At 65.9% G+C, this 14,835-nt stretch overlaps 1 protein-coding gene across 1 annotated transcript; it reads left to right on the top strand.

Moving 5' to 3' along the window:
- Positions 1 to 3,331: 3,331 nt before the first annotated feature.
- On the top strand, positions 3,332 to 14,418 carry VWCE (von Willebrand factor C and EGF domains). Its single transcript, XM_054171690.1, has 20 exons — positions 3,332 to 3,441; positions 4,513 to 4,607; positions 4,699 to 4,788; positions 5,018 to 5,146; positions 5,250 to 5,366; positions 5,455 to 5,571; positions 7,183 to 7,311; positions 7,399 to 7,715; positions 7,796 to 7,889; positions 7,972 to 8,054; positions 8,191 to 8,278; positions 8,413 to 8,498; positions 9,317 to 9,434; positions 9,913 to 9,998; positions 10,202 to 10,298; positions 12,535 to 12,617; positions 12,769 to 12,859; positions 12,956 to 13,038; positions 14,127 to 14,217; positions 14,411 to 14,418. The coding sequence occupies exons 1-20, from the start codon at positions 3,332 to 3,334 to the stop codon at positions 14,416 to 14,418; spliced, it is 2,112 nt and encodes a 703-aa protein (XP_054027665.1).
- The last annotated feature ends 417 nt before the right edge of the window (positions 14,419 to 14,835 follow it).

The following is a 14,835-nucleotide window of genomic DNA, read 5'->3' as shown; positions in this document are numbered from 1 at the left end:
GCTGGAGGGTGAGGGCTGGAGGAGCCAGCCGGGGCTGGTGGGGATGTGCTGAGGAGGGAGAGGCTCTGAGCCCTTTCCTCTTGGCTCCCCACGGGGCCTGTGGCTCGCTCAGGGAGGGAAGTTCTGGGAAGCTTCAGCAGTGGTTGGATTCTGAGCTTTACCAAATAAAGTAGTCCATGAGGAAAGGTCTCTCCCATGACTGTGAGGAGGGGACCCTCCTCTTCCCACCCTCAAGGCAGTTTTGCATCTGTTCCTTGCTGGATGGGGCTGCAGGTGCTGAGATGTGAGTCTGTGCTCCAGCTGCAGTCCTCTGGAGGGGGAGCCCTGGGAGACCTCACTTCCTCTTCAGGTGACGGATGATGAGGCTCAGGCTTGGCCTCCTCAAGCTGGATTGTGCTGGGTTGAAGTTCTCCACGTGGATTAATCATTACCCTCCTGCTCTCCACTGCTCTGTGTGTGCTCTACACTCTGCCCTCACCTCTGGACTGCTGTCCAATTCCACATGAGGAGCTTGTGCTCACCCTGCTCCTCCTCCATGGCTCTGTGACCTCTCTCCCTGCTTGATGCAGGCTGAATCAGCTCCATCCATGAGCCATCATACTGAGATCCCATGAGCCCCCCCATGCCCCTCCCTGGGCAGCTTTCAGTTGTTCAGGTGTTAGACAAAACCAGAGAACCTTGCTCAAGGTTGCAAGACGTTTCTTAGGGTGACCAGGATCTTCTCAGGGTCTGTGTGGCACCAGGCACTTGGACCCTGGGTGGCTTCTCATCTAGACTCAAATCAGCTCTGGAGGCCTGGAGCCCCAGGAGGGCTGGGCTGTGCCCAGTCCTGTCCAGCATCTTCATCCATGACCTGGATGAGGGGATGGAGTTAGGCCCTCAGCTGCTGGCACAGCACTGGGAGGAGTGGCTGGCACCCATCAGGCTCTGCTGCCATGCAGGGAGACCTGGCCAGGCTGGAGAGGGGAGGGAGGGAAACCTCATGGAGTCCCAACCAGGGCAATGCAGGGTCCTGCACCTGGGGAGGAACAACCTCCTGCAGCAGTGCAGAGGAGAGTAACCTGCTGGGAAGCAGCTCCAAGGAGGACCTGGCAGTGCTGGGGGACAAGTTGCCCATGGGCCAGCAATGTGCCCTGGTGGCCCAGAAGGCAAATGGTGTCCTGGGGGCATGAAGAAGAGTGTGGCCAGCAGGGCAAGGGAGGTTTTCCTCCCCTTCTACGCTGCCCCACTCAGGCCACAGCTGAGTCCTGCATCCACTTCTAGGCTCCTGGGAACTGCTGGAGAGAGCCCAGGGCAGGCTCTGAAAGTGCTGAGGGGCCTGGAGCAGCTCTGTGAGGAGCAAAGGCTGAGAGCCCTGGGGCTGTGGAGCCTGCAGGAGAGCAGCCCCAGAGGGCAGCTGAGCAATGCTCAGCAAGAGCTCAAGGAGCTGTGGGGGGCAAGAGGCTGGGGCCAGACCCTGCTGAGTGGTGCCCAGGGCCAGGCCAAGGGGCAGAGGGCACAAAGTGGCAGGCAGGAGGTTGCCTCTGAAGCTGAGGAGAAAGTTGTTTGGGGTGAGGGTGCTGGAGGCCTGGAGCAGGCTGCCCAGAGAGGTTGTGGAGTGTCCTTGTGTGGAGAGCTTGCAACCCCCCCTGGGCACTGTGCTGCTGGGCAAGCTGCTGGGGGTGCCCTGCTGGGGCAGGGGGCTGGGGCTGGCTGAGCTCCAGAGCTCCCTTCCAACACCACCGTGCTGGGGTTGGGGTCTTTAAGTCCTGCAGAGCAGTAGTGGAAGCTCCTTGCAGCAGCCAGGGCCGGGCTGCCTCCTGAAAGAGAAGCTCCTGCTGCAAGCATCCCTGGGGCTCCTGCTGCCATCTTTGTGCTGCTCTCTCCTAGGTGGTCCCAGGAGAAGGCTATATTTGGCCATGTCTCTGCTGGGCTGGGGCTGGGGGGGAGCAGACAGCAGCTTTTATGAGCTGGGATGTTTGGGCTCTGCATTCCCCTGCCCACAGCTGCTTCTTCCCTTGGCTTCTCCCCAAGATTGGAAGCGGGGAGGAGATGTTCAGCAAGCCCCTGGAGCCCAGCAGGGCTGGCTCTGTGCTCTCCTTCCCCAGTAGAACTGGGGGGGGGGGGGGGGGGGAGGGAGGCTGGTGCTGAAGGTGGTGTCTGTGTCGTGCGTCCCCCCCCCCCTTTTCTGTGTGCCAGAAGCCTGGTTCAAAGTGCTGCTGGGCAGGGCAGGGCTGGGGCTTGTCCCATGCCACTGCTCACACTCCAACCACCCTCCCCCCCAGCAGGAGCTGGGGGCTGTTGTATCCCCCTGGGACTGAGCTTTCCTTGCTCCTCCCATCCAGCCTGGGGGTCGTGCCCCCCTGGATCCAGCATGTGTCCTCCCCCCACCCCCCGGGGACTTGCTCTGGAAGCAGTGATGGTGCTGGGGGTCACACTGTGTGCAGCTTGGGTGACCCCCACCCCCCTTTCTCTGGTGGGTGTGTGTGGGGGGAAATTAGCACCAAAGGGGGAGCTGGAGGCTGGGGGGGCTGGTGGGGTGGTGCCCTCTCTGGTGAAGCTGAAGACCTCCCCCCCCCAGCTTCGCCCCAAGCAGCCCTTTGCTCCCTGGCATCAATCATTTACCTGTGACCTTCAGCCCACCAGCCCAGGAAGGGGTGAGGGGCCAGGATGGGGGGTTGGGGGGGAGGTTAGGGTGGTGGTGGTTGGTTGGTTGGGGGGAGGTGATGCTTTGGAGCAAGGTGCCCCCGCTCTAGGGGTGTCCCACAGCACCCTGCTCCCCAGCCCAGCTCCACTTTGGCCTCTTTCTCTGCTGCGTGCTGCTCGATGGTGGGTCCCAGTGCAGGACTGGGAAGGCAGCCCAGTGCCTCCAGGAGGGAGGAGGAGGAGGAGGAGGGGTGGGGAGAGGCCATGTCAGAGCTTTGCCAGATGTGGGAAAGGAGAGCAGAAGGGGGAGGGGGGGGGGGGGGACAAGCTTTCCCGGCTGCCTCCCCCCTCCTCCAGGACCCCCTTCCTCTCCTTGGAGCCCCAGCACGCTGGGGGCCAGCGTGGAACCGCTGGCCTTGGCCGAGGCAGCCAACCTGGGGGCGAGCATCCCCCACCTCCACCTCCAGCCCGGGAGGGAGGCTGGCTGGGGAGCTGCCTGGCCGGGGGGTTTTCCACCCACCCCTCTCCACCCCCCACCGGCCTTCGCCTCCCTCCACCCCCTGCATTGTTCCAGACCCAGCCAGAGCAGGAGGAGGAGGAGAAGGAGGAGGAGCAGGAGGAGCAGGGCCGAGAGCCAACATGTGGTAGGCGCCCGTGGAAGGCAGGAAGGGAAGGCAGGAGCTGGGAGCGTGCCGCAGACGCTGTCATGTTGGTGGAGCTGCTCTTCCACGCTGCCTGTGTGTCCCTGTTCTTCCCGGGAAGCCAGGGCAGGGTCTATCCCGGCAAGAAGAAGCCAACCAGCTTTGCTGTAGAGAGGTAGCCCGGCTTTTCCTCCTCCTTTTCCTTCTCCTTCTCCCAGCTACACCTGGGCAGGGTGGAGTGCGGTGCCCAGCTGCGCTGCGCTGTCCCCTCGCAGCTGCCGTCGGGGCTCTGCCGGTGCCTCGACCCATCCCGGCCGGAGGGGATGGCGCTCCGTGGGCTCCTCCTGCTGCCCTGGGGACCAGGGGAATGTCACCCTTGCAGGAGTCCTGCTCCCCGCATCCGTGCCCTGGCCCCCACATCCCTGTCCTGCTCCCTGCATCCGTGCCCTGCTCCCTGCATCCGTGCTGCTCCCCACGGGTTCTGCTGCCCACATCCATGCCCTGCTCCTTCCATCCGTGCCCTGCTCCCCACATCCATGCCCTGCTCCCCACCTCTGTGCCCTGCTCCTTCCATCTTCCCTGCTCCTTCTATCTGTGCCCTGCTCCCCACCTCTGTGTCTTGCTCCTTCCATCAGCCCTGCTCCCCACATCCGTGCCCTGCTCCCCACCTCTGTGCCCTGCTCCCCATGTCCTCCTGGGGTCCATTTCTCTGCTCTCACCACATGCTCCCTTGCTTGGCTCACCTGGGACATGATCCCCTCCATCCATCCCACTTTGATTGGGGGTCACCACATACCTGCCTCCCCCTGGATCCATCCCTGGGGTGGGGTGGCCATGGCCACACGGTGACCACTCCTCCATCTCCTCCTGCCCTCACATTCCTGGGATGGGAGAGATCCTCACCAACGGGAGATAGCTTCCCCCAGGACCTTTGCTCCTTGTCCTGGGGTCTTGGGGCAGGGTGGCCTCACTGGAGGAGCTCCCCCAGGACCTCTGCTTCTTGCCCTGGGGTCTTGGGGCAGGGTGGCCTCACTGGAGAAGCTCCCCCAGGACCTTTGCTCCTTGTCCTGGGGTCTTGGGGCAGGGTGGTCTCAATGGAGGAACTCCCTCAGGACCTCTGCTTCTTGCCCTGGGGTCTTGGGGCAGGGTGGCCTCACTGGAGAAGCTCCCCCAGGACCTTTGCTCCTTGCCCTGGGGTCCTGGGGCAGGGTGGCCAAGGTGACCTCAGCCTCTCGTGGTCACACAGACGTCGCCTGGGACCCCATGTCTGCTTCTCAGGCTTTGGCAGTGGATGTTGCCCTGGGTGGATGGTGGCCCCAGGCAGTGGGCACTGCACCCTGCGTGAGTACAGGGGGCTGGGGGGCACGGGGGGGGGGGGGATCTGGGGGGAGCCCTTGCCCTCCTGGTGGCCACCTGTCCCCTGTCCCCACAGCTCTCTGCTCCTTTGGCTGCGGCAGTGGCTTCTGCATTGCTCCCAACCTCTGCTCGTGCCCGGATGGAGAGCAGGGCATCACCTGCCCAGGTACCCCCCACCTGCCCCTGCTCTGCCAGGAGCCAGCACCCCCTGGCACCACGCTCCTCGGCACCTCTCCTGGCACTGTCCCCCGGCGCGGTCCCCATCCCCGGCAAGCTCAGAGGTGCTCCCGGCTGGGGGTGCGGTCCAGGGGGCGAGCGCCGCAGGGCTGGGCTGCCCAGCTGGGCGGGCATCGGGGTGGCACTGGAGCTCCGTGGCCCCCTTGTCCCCGTTGCAGAGCCGCCAGGGACGTGCGGGGAGTACGGCTGCGACCTCTCCTGTAACCACGGCGGGTGCCAGGAGGTCGCCCGCGTCTGCCCTCTTGGCTTCTCCATGCTGGAGACGACCAACGGCGTGCGCTGCACCGGTGAGCGGGGACGGGGCAGGTCCTGGCGGGGGGAGGGCAGGTCCCAGCGGCGGTGGCCGCCCCACCTCCAGCTGTTCTCCTTTCCCCCCCCCTCCCCGCCAAGACATCGATGAGTGCCTGAGCGCTGCCTGCGAAGGGCTCTGCGTCAACACCGAGGGCGGCTTCGTCTGCGAGTGCGGCCCCGGCATGCAGCTCTCCGCCGACCGCCACAGCTGCCAGGGTGCGTGGGGGACCGGAGGGAGGGGAGCCGCGCCGCTCCGGCTGGAGCCGCTGACCCCGGGGCTCTCCCCCTCCATCCCCCTCGGCAGACACGGACGAGTGCCTGGCCACGCCGTGCCAGCACCGCTGCAAGAACAGCGTCGGCAGCTACCGCTGCTCCTGCCGGCCCGGCTACCACCTGCACGGCAACCGCCACTCCTGCCTGGGTGAGCAGCGCGGCCCCGGGAGGGGGCCCTGAGCCCACCCCGGGCTCGTGGAGTCACAGACCGCCTCGGCTTGGAAGGCTTCTGCAGTCTTGTCTGGGCTGCTGTGGGCTGGCTGCAGGCACGGGGTGGGGGGCTGAGGAGGGGGTCGTGGGGCTGCATGTGGTCACTTCTGGGCACTCCGCTCCCTTCCCCGTCTGGCCACTCCGGGTGGCAGCCAAGCTCCACCAACCACCGGTGCCAGGGGCTTGGCAGTGAGTTTGGGGTGAAATGCTTTCATCCTGGGGTGAGGCTGGGCAGAGGGTGGTGGAGGAGCTGTGCTGGGGGGAGCCAGCTTAGCTCAGAGGTCACAGCCTGGGGTGGGGTGGAAGGCAGCTTCAACATCATCCAGGTCAGCCCCATGCCATGGGCTGGGACACCTTCCCCTGCAGCAGGGTGCTCCAAGCCTTGTCCAGCCTGGCCTAAAGCAGGGCACCCACAGCAGCTTGCCCAGGGGCAGCACAATAGCCAGGGAGGGGGTTGGAAGCTCTGCAGAGAAGGAGACTTGGACCAGAGCAGCTTGAGCCAAGCCTCATCCAACCTGGGCTTGAACACTCCCAGGGATGAGGCAGCCACAGCCTCTCTGGGCAGCCTCTTCCAGCATCTCCCCATAGAGTCCCAGACTGCTTTGGGTGGGAAGGGACCTTCCAAACTCATCCAGTCCAACCCCCTGCGGTCAGCAGGGACAGCCCCAACCACAGCAGGTTGCTCAGAGCCCCAACCAACCTGAGCTGCAGTGGTGCCAGGGCTGGGGCAGCTCCCAGCTCTCCCTGGGCAGCCTGGGACAGGCTCTCACCACCCTCAGGGACAAACATTTCTCCCTCCTCTCCAGGCTGAATCTCTCTCTGTCAGTTCCAAACCATCAGCCCTTGTCCTGGCACAAAGGGCCCTGCTCCAAAGCCTGTGCCCAGTTTATAGACCTCCTTGAAGCACTGAAAGGCCACCAGAAGGTCTCCCTGGAGCCTTCTCCAGGCTGAGCAACCCCAACTCTCTCAGCCTGGCCTCACAGCAGAGGGCTTCCAGACCATGATCATCTTCACTTGGTCCAACAAGTCCCTGGCTCCCCTGTGCTGTAAGACTCCACAGCTGGACACTAGACATGGTGCTGAGGGCTATGGCTTGGTGGCGCCCTGGCAGTGCTGGGCTAAGGCTTGGACTCCATGACCTGAAAGCTCTCTTCCAACCCAAACCATTCTGGGATTCCCCCAGCCCAGGGGCAGGACCTTGCACTTGGTCTTGTTCAGCCCTTGTGAGGTTCACACTCTCCCACTTCTCCAGCCCATCCAGGGCCCTCTGGAGGCCATCCCATCCCATCCCATCCCATCCCATCCCCTCCCATCCCATCCCATCCCATCCCATCCCATCCCATCCCATCCCATCCCATCCCATCCCATCCCATCCCATCCCAGTCCCTCTGGAGGCCAGCCCATCCCTCAGCCCCACCACACTCAGCTGGGTCTCACCTCCAGCCTCACGGAGGCTGCACTTCACCTCGGTGCCAGGCTCCCTCCTGAGCCCTTTCCAGGGCTGCAGCCCCTCCTGCCTGGCCCCTGACCGGTCCCTTTGTCCCCGCAGATGTCAACGAGTGCCGGTGGCCGGGGGGGCGCCGCGCCTGCCACCACTCCTGCCACAACACCCCCGGCAGCTTCCTGTGCTCCTGCCGCCCCGGCTACCGCCTCAGCGGGGACAGGGTCTCCTGCGAAGGTAACCGCCTCCTTCTCCAGCCCCTGGCAGCTCAGGCAGATGTCCTCAGCTCCCTTCCTGCCCTCAGCGTCGTCTTTTCCCTCCCAGGTTACCCCAAATCCATCCTGGCGCCGTCCCCCATCCTGCAGTCCCTGCAGCATCCACCCACCCTGGTCCTGCTCCCACCCGGCTCTGGAGGACCCCTGCTGGCTGGGTCCTCCTCCCACCGCCCAGCTGCGGCTCCTGGCACCCAGCTCCCTTTCTCCTCCCCCATCTCGGTGGCCCTGGCCACCCAGCCACCCCCAGGCGCTGCGGGACCTCCTGGGACCTCCGTCCCCTCAGCCCAACACTGTTGGCACCGGGGGGTCCCCCGGGAGCCCGGGGCTCGCTGGGCAGAGCTGGGCTGCCAGAGCTGTAGCTGCCAGGTAAGGTCCCCCATCCTCCCCACCCCTCCCCCAGCCCCCCCAGCCTGACCCCGTCTGGAGCCCCCCACCTGTCCTTGCAGGGGGGGCAAGTGCTCTGCGAGGCCATCAGCTGCCCTGTGCCCTGCTCCCACCCGCTGCCCGCCCCGGCTGGGGGCTGCTGTCCCAGCTGCTCAGGTGAGCTCCCGGGCGCTGTGCCCCCCCTGAGCCAGCTCCATTGCCCCAAGAGGGTTCCCCCCAGTGAGCCTCCTGCTTGCAGGGTGCTGGCATGAGGGGGTGGCCCGGGCCGAGGGGGATGTCTTCTCCTTCCCCAACGGCAACTGCACCGTCTGCCTCTGCCTGGTGAGTCCGCGCCGGGCTGGGGCGGGAGCAGCACTCTCTAGCCCCGCTTCGGGCTGAGGGAGAAGGATGTGCTGGTGGGGAAGGGGCTTGCTGTCCCTTAGCCACCCCCACAGCACCCCCACACCGTCCTCCACAGGCTGGCAACATCTCCTGCATCACCCCTGAATGCCCCCCCGGCTCCTGCCCCAGCTCGTCACCAGCAGACTGCTGCTCCTGCCAGCCAGGTGGGTCCCCCCAGGACACCCAGCCCACGGAGACAGGGGGACCCCCCAAGCTCTGCTGGGGGTGGGGGTGCAGCAGGAGCTGTACTTCACTCCTCCACCCCAGCCCCAGCCCTGCTGCCTCTCTTCCCCCCCAGCAAAGTGCAGCTTTCGGGGCCGTTCGTACCCCCACGGTGCCCACTTCAGCCTGGATGGGGACGAATGTACCACCTGCACCTGCAGGGTAGGTCCTGGGGGGCTTGGAGGGTCCTCAGGGCTGCTGAGGAGATCCCTAGGGATGCTCCAGAGAGCTCCCCCACACCATTCTGCTGGGGAGACCCAAAAACCCAGCATGGTGGGGTTGGAAGGGAGCTCTGGAGCTCAGCCAGCCCCAGCCCCCTGCCCCAGCAGGGCACCCCCAGCAGCTTGCCCAGCAGCACAGTGCCCAGGGGGGGTTGCCAGCTCTCCACACAAGGACACTCCACAACCTCTCTGGGCAGCCTGCTCCAGGCCTCCAGCACCCTCACCCCAAACAACTTTCTCCTCAGCTTCAGAGGCAACCTCCTGCCTGCCACTTTGTGCCCTCTGCCCCTTGGCCTGGCCCTGGGCACCACTGACATGAGCCTGGCCCCAGCCTCTTGCCCCCCACAGCTCCTTTAGCTCTTGCTGAGCATTGCTCAGCTGCCCTCTGGGGCTGCTCTTCTGCAGGCTCCACAGCCCCAGGGCTCTCAGCCTTTGCTCCTCACAGAGCTGCTCCAAGCCCCTCAGCATCTTCAGAGCCTGCCCTGGGCTCTCTCCAGCAGCTCCCAGGCTCTCTGGAACTGGGGAGCCCAGAACTGGAGCCAGGACTGCAGCTGTGGCCTGAGTGGGACAGAGTAGAGATGGAGGAGAGCCTCCCTTGCCCTGCTGCCCACACTCTTCCTCATGCCCTCAAGGACACCATTGGCCTTCTGTGCTACAAGGGCACATTGCTGGCTCATGGGTGGGGCCTGGGCAGGATGAGAGGGCACAGGGCTGGGGCTGGCTGTGGGCACAGAGGGTGACAGGTGCCCATGTCCCCAGGGTGGGGAGGTGGAGTGTTCCTTCGCTCCCTGCCCCGTGCTCGACTGCCCTCAGCACCAGCGGCTCCTGCGCCCAGGGCAGTGCTGCTTCACCTGCCAGGACCCCCCAGCCCCTGCTGGTGAGACCCCAGGGCAGCTGGGCAGGGGCAGCAGGGTGGGATGTGAGGGACACCTGGGGGTCGGGAGGGTGGGATGCAGCAGGCAGCTGTGGGACAGTGATGAGAGGAGATGGAGGACCCCTAAAGATGGGCAGGGTGGGATGTGAGGGACACCTGGGGAGGGTGGGATGCAGGGGACAGCCTGGGGACAGGGTGCTGGTGAGGACAGGAGTGGTGTGGGCTACAGCTGGGCTGGGATGTGAGGGACGCTTGGGGATGGGGAGGGTGGGAGGCTGGGCACAGGGAAGGTCTTGCACAGCCGGGGGAACAATGAGGACAGGGTGTAGGGGATGGCTGGGGACGAGGAGCTGCCGGGCAGGGCACCGGGGGGAGCTGCCGAGGAGCGTGCACAGCGGTGCCCACGTGGGCACACAGCTGAGGATGCCAGGCTGGCTCTGGGGGGGACCCGTGTCCTGCCCCACCCCGTATCCCACCCCAGGTTGCTTGATGGATGACAACGGGGTGGAGTTTCCCGTCGGACAGATCTGGTCTCCGGGCGATCCCTGTGAGTTATGCATCTGCCAGGTGAATGAGAACCTGCTCTGCTTCACCCCCTCCTACCCGGCCCTGCCCCGGGCACGGCTCCTGCTCCCCTTCTCCTTCCTTCCTTCCTTTCTTCCTTTCTTCCATCCCTCAGCTTGCCAGGGCTGCTCCTGGTCGTGGTTTTTATCCCAGCAGCGCCGTTTCGGGGTACCCCAAAGTCTCTGGCAAGTGCTTCTCCCCCGCAGGCGGACGGCTCGGTCAGCTGCACCCGGACGGACTGCCTGGAGAGCTGCCCCCACCCCATCCGCATCCCCGGCCAGTGCTGCCCCGACTGCTCCGCAGGTAGCTGCTGCCTCCCCTGCAGCCCCTCCTCGGCTCCCCTGCAGCCCTTCCTCGGCTCCCCTGCAGCCCTTCCTCGGCTCCCCTGCAGCCCCTCCTCGGCTCCCCTGCAGCCCCTCCTCGGCTCCCCTGCAGCCCCTCCTCGGCTCCCCTGCAGCCCTTCCTCGGCTCCCCTGCAGCCCCTCCTCAGCTCCCCTGCAGCCCTTCTTCCTCGGCTCCCCTGCAGCCCTTCCTCGGATCCCCTGCAGCCCCTCCTCGGCTCCCCTGCAGCCCTTCCTCGGCTCCCCTGCAGCCCCTCCTCGGCTCCCCTGCAGCCCTTCCTCGGCTCCCCTGCAGCCCTTCCTCGGCTCCCCTGCAGCCCTTCCTCTGCTCCCCTGCAGCCCCTCCTCAGCTCCCCTGCAGCCCTTCCTCGGCTCCCCTGCAGCCCTTCCTCGGCTCCCCTGCAGCCCCTCCTCAGCTCCCCTGCAGCCCTTCTTCCTCGGCTCCCCTGCAGCCCTTCCTCGGCTCCCCTGCAGCCCCTCCTCGGCTCCCCTGCAGCCCTTCCTCGGCTCCCCTGCAGCCCTTCCTCGGCTCCCCTGCAGCCCTTCTTCCTCGGCTCCCCTGCAGCCCTTCTTCCTCGGCTCCCCTGCAGCCCCTCCTCGGCTCCCCTGCAGCCCTTCCTCGGCTCCCCTGCAGCCCTTCTTCCTCGGCTCCCCTGCAGCCCTTCTTCCTCGGCTCCCCTGCAGCCCCTCCTCGGCTCCCCTGCAGCCCTTCTTCCTCGGCTCCCCTGCAGCCCCTCCTCGGCTCCCCTGCAGCCCTTCCTCGGCTCCCCTGCAGCCCTTCCTCAGCTCCCCTGCAGCCCTTCCTCGGCTCCCCTGCAGCCCCTCCTCGGCTCCCCTGCAGCCCTTCTTCCTCGGCTCCCCTGCAGCCCTTCTGCATCACACTCTCTCTCTCACCTTCTTTTAATCTTCAGCTCCTCTTCATCCCCTCTCCTCATCCCCTCTCCTCATCTCCTCTCCTCATCCCCTCTCCTCATCCCCTCTCCTCATCCCCTCTCCTCATCCCCTCTCCTCATCCCCTCTCCTCATCCCCTCTCCTCATTCCCTCTCCTCATCCCCCTTTCTCATCCCCCTTTCTCATCCCCCTTTCTCATCCCCCCCTCTTCATCCCTCCCTCTTCATCCCTCCCTCTTCATCCCCCCCTCTTCATCCCCCCCTCTTCATCCCCCCCTCTTCATCCCTCCCTCTTCATCCCTCCCTCTTCATCCCCCCTCTGCAGCCTCTCTCCATCCCCTCTCCATCCCATCTTCATCCCCACTATATCCACTCTCTCCACCCCCTGCCCACAGCTCCCTCCCACGTCAGGACCATGGAACCATGGAATGGGTTTGGGTTGGAGAAGGCCTTCAAGGTCCTGGAGCCCAACCCTTCCCCCAGCACTGCCAGGGCAGCACCAAGCCATGGCCCTCAGCACCACAGCTCCAGGGCTCAGAGACCCTTCCAGGGGTGATGGGGACTCCACCACTGCCCTGGGCAGCCTGGGCCAGGCTTTGGCAACCCTCAAGGGCAACAAATTGTTCCTCATGGCCAACCCCAACCTACCCTTGCTGCCCAGCCCCATCCTTGCTGACTGAGCCCAGCCTGAGCTTAAGCAAAGAGGTCTCCATGGGGATCTGCCCTGCTCTGCTCTGCTGAGACCCCCCCTGGAGCTCTGGGGCCAGTTCTGAAGCCTCTGTGCCAGGAAGGATCTGGAGGGGCTGGAAGGTGTCCAGAGAAGGGCCACGAGGAGGAGCAGAGGGCTGGAGCTGCTCTGCTGTGAGGGCAGGCTGAGGGAGTTGGGGTTGTGCAGGCTGGATAGGAGAAGGCTCCAAGGAGACCTCATTGTGGCCTTCCAGGATCTGCAGGGGGCTACAGGAAAGCTGGGGAGGGACTTTGGAGGGTGTCAGGGAGGGATAGGACTGGGGGGGGATGGAGCACAACTAGAAGTGGGGAGATGGAGATTGGATGTGAGGAAAAAGTTGTTCCCCATGAGGGTGGTGAGAGCCTGGCACAGGCTGCCCAGGGAGGTGGTGGAAGCCTCCTGCCTGGAGGTGTTTGCAGCCAGGCTGGAGGTGGCTGTGAGCAACCTGCTGCGGTGTGAGGTGTCCCTGCCCATGGCAGGGGGTTGGAGCTGGCTGAGCCTTGAGCTCCCTTCCAACCCTGACCATTCCATGGTTCTATGATCTCCAAGCCACCCAAGAGCCTCTCTCCTCCCCCCCCAGGCTGCACCTACATGGGGAGGATCTTCTACAACAATGAGACCTTCCCCTCCCTGCTGGACCCTTGTCTCAGCTGCATCTGCCTGGTGAGGGCTGCAGCGAGCACCAGAGGTGCCCTGGGGCTCCTCTGCGGCAGAAGGAAGCTCCTGGCTGCCTCAGCCTTGTGCCCCTCCCCCATTTCCCCCTCCCCCCCACCCCGGTGGGCACTGCCAGCAGCCCCTCTCTCATCTCCTGCAGCTGGGCTCTGTGGCCTGCTCTCCTGTGGACTGTGCCATCTTCTGCACCTACCCCTTCCACCCCGAGGGCGAGTGCTGCCCGGTGTGCCACGGTAGGACCTGGGAGCGCTGGGCAGAAGGGGATCCCTCGGTGCCCCTCCCCTCCCCTCCCCCTCTGCTGAGCTTCCTTGCTCCCCCCCCCGGCCCAGACTGCAACTACCAGGGGAGGAAGGTGGTGAACGGGCAGAGCTTCAGCCCCGAGGGACAGCCCTGCACCCGCTGCACCTGCCAGGTGAGCAGCCTGCCCAGGGGCTGCCAGGGAGCACAGGGGGCCCGTGCCCAGGGGTGCCTCTGCCCAAGGGGTGCCCGTGCCCAGGGGTGCCTCTGCCCAAGGGGTGCCCGTGCCCAGGGGGTGCCTCTGCCCAAGGGGTGCCCGTGCCCAGGGGTGCCTCTGCCCAAGGGGTGCCCGTGCCCAGGGGTGCCTCTGCCCAAGGGGTGCCCGTGCCCAGGGGTGCCTCTACCCAAGGGGTGTCCGTGCCCAGGGGTGCCTCTGCCCAAGGGGTGCCCGTGCCCAGGGGTGCCTCTGCCCAAGGGGTGTCCGTGCCCAGGGGTGCCTCTGCCCAAGGGGTGTCCGTGCCCAGGGGTGCCTCTGCCCAAGGGGTGCCCGTGCCCATGGGATACCCATGCCCATAGGGTGCCCACGGCCATAGGATGCCTCTGCACACAGGGTGCCCATGGCTACAGGGTGCCTGTGCCCATGGGATACCCATGCCCGTAGGGTGCCCATGGCCATAGGATGCCTCTGCACACAGGGTGCCCATACCCGTGGGATGCCTCTGTCCATAGGGTGCCCATGGCTGCAGGGTGCCCATGCCCATAGGATGCCCATGCCCATAGGGCGCCCATGCCCATGGCATGCCTCTGCACATAGGGTGCCCATGCCTACAGGGTGCCCATGGCTGCAGGGTGCCCATGCCCATAGGATGCCCATGCCCATAGGATGCCCATGCACATAGGATGCCTCTGCCCATAGGGTGCCCATGCCCACAGGGTGCCCATGGCCATAGGATGCCTCTGCCCACAGGGTGCCCATGCCCACAGGGTGCCCATGCCCATAGGTTTCCCATGCCCGTGGGTTGGCCATGCCCACAGGGTGCCAGTACCCACAGGGTGCTGATGTTCATGGAGTGCCTGTGCCCATAGGATGCCCACGTCCCTGAGGAGCCTCTTGCCACAGGATGCCCATAGACTACCCATGCCCACGGGATGCCCATGCTCATAGAGTGCCCATGCCCTTGGGGTGCCCATGCCAGTGGCAGATGTGACTGGGCAGGGGGTGGGGGGAGCCCGGCTGACCCCCACCTCCCCCCTGGGTGCCAGCTTGGCGAGGTGAGCTGTGAGAAGAGGCTGTGCCCACGCTCCTGCTCCGAGTCCTCTGTGCCGCCTGCTGCCTGCTGCCCACTCTGCCAAGGTAACGTGGTGCCCGGGCTCCAGCAGGGGCTGGTCTGGGACTCCCCGGCCCTGCTGTGGCACCCCGGGGGGTGGTTGGGTGCCTGGGTGAGGTGGGTGGTGCCCGGGGGTGAGGTGGGTGGTGCCCGGGGGTGAGGTGGGTGCTAACCGAGCTCCTCTCTCCGTTAGCCGCTGACGTCCGGCTCCCCCTGCAGGGCAGTGACCTGGCCCCACCCCCGGCCCCATCCCCACCCCATGGGGATCCCCCCGCTGGCACCCCCTCTCCCAGCCCCCCCTCGCCCCCTCTGCCCCCTCGCCCCAGCCTGGCACAGCTCCTGCTGCCCCTGGGACCCTCTCAGAGGAGCACAGCGGCTGGGGAGCCCCCTCCGACCGCCCCCGCCGGGCACCCAGTGCCACCCACTCTGCCCCCCGAGACCCCCCCTGAGGCTGCAGCCCCCCCAGATCCCACAGGCAGCCCCAGTTTGAGTCCCAGGGCTTGGGGACCCCCCCCGGAGGTGGAACCTTCCGTCGTGCCCCCAGCCAGTGGGGAGAGCCACGGTGGGCATGAGGCACCCTAGGGCTCAGGTGAGAGGAGGAGGAGGAGGAAGAGAGGATCTGCAGGACCAGCAGGCCTGGCCCA

The sequence above is a fragment of the Dryobates pubescens genome, chromosome 22 (genome assembly GCF_014839835.1).
Source record: "Dryobates pubescens isolate bDryPub1 chromosome 22, bDryPub1.pri, whole genome shotgun sequence".
NCBI lineage: Eukaryota > Metazoa > Chordata > Aves > Piciformes > Picidae > Dryobates > Dryobates pubescens.
The sequence above is the reverse complement of the archived record's forward strand: the minus strand, read 5'-3'. Positions and strand labels throughout refer to the sequence as shown.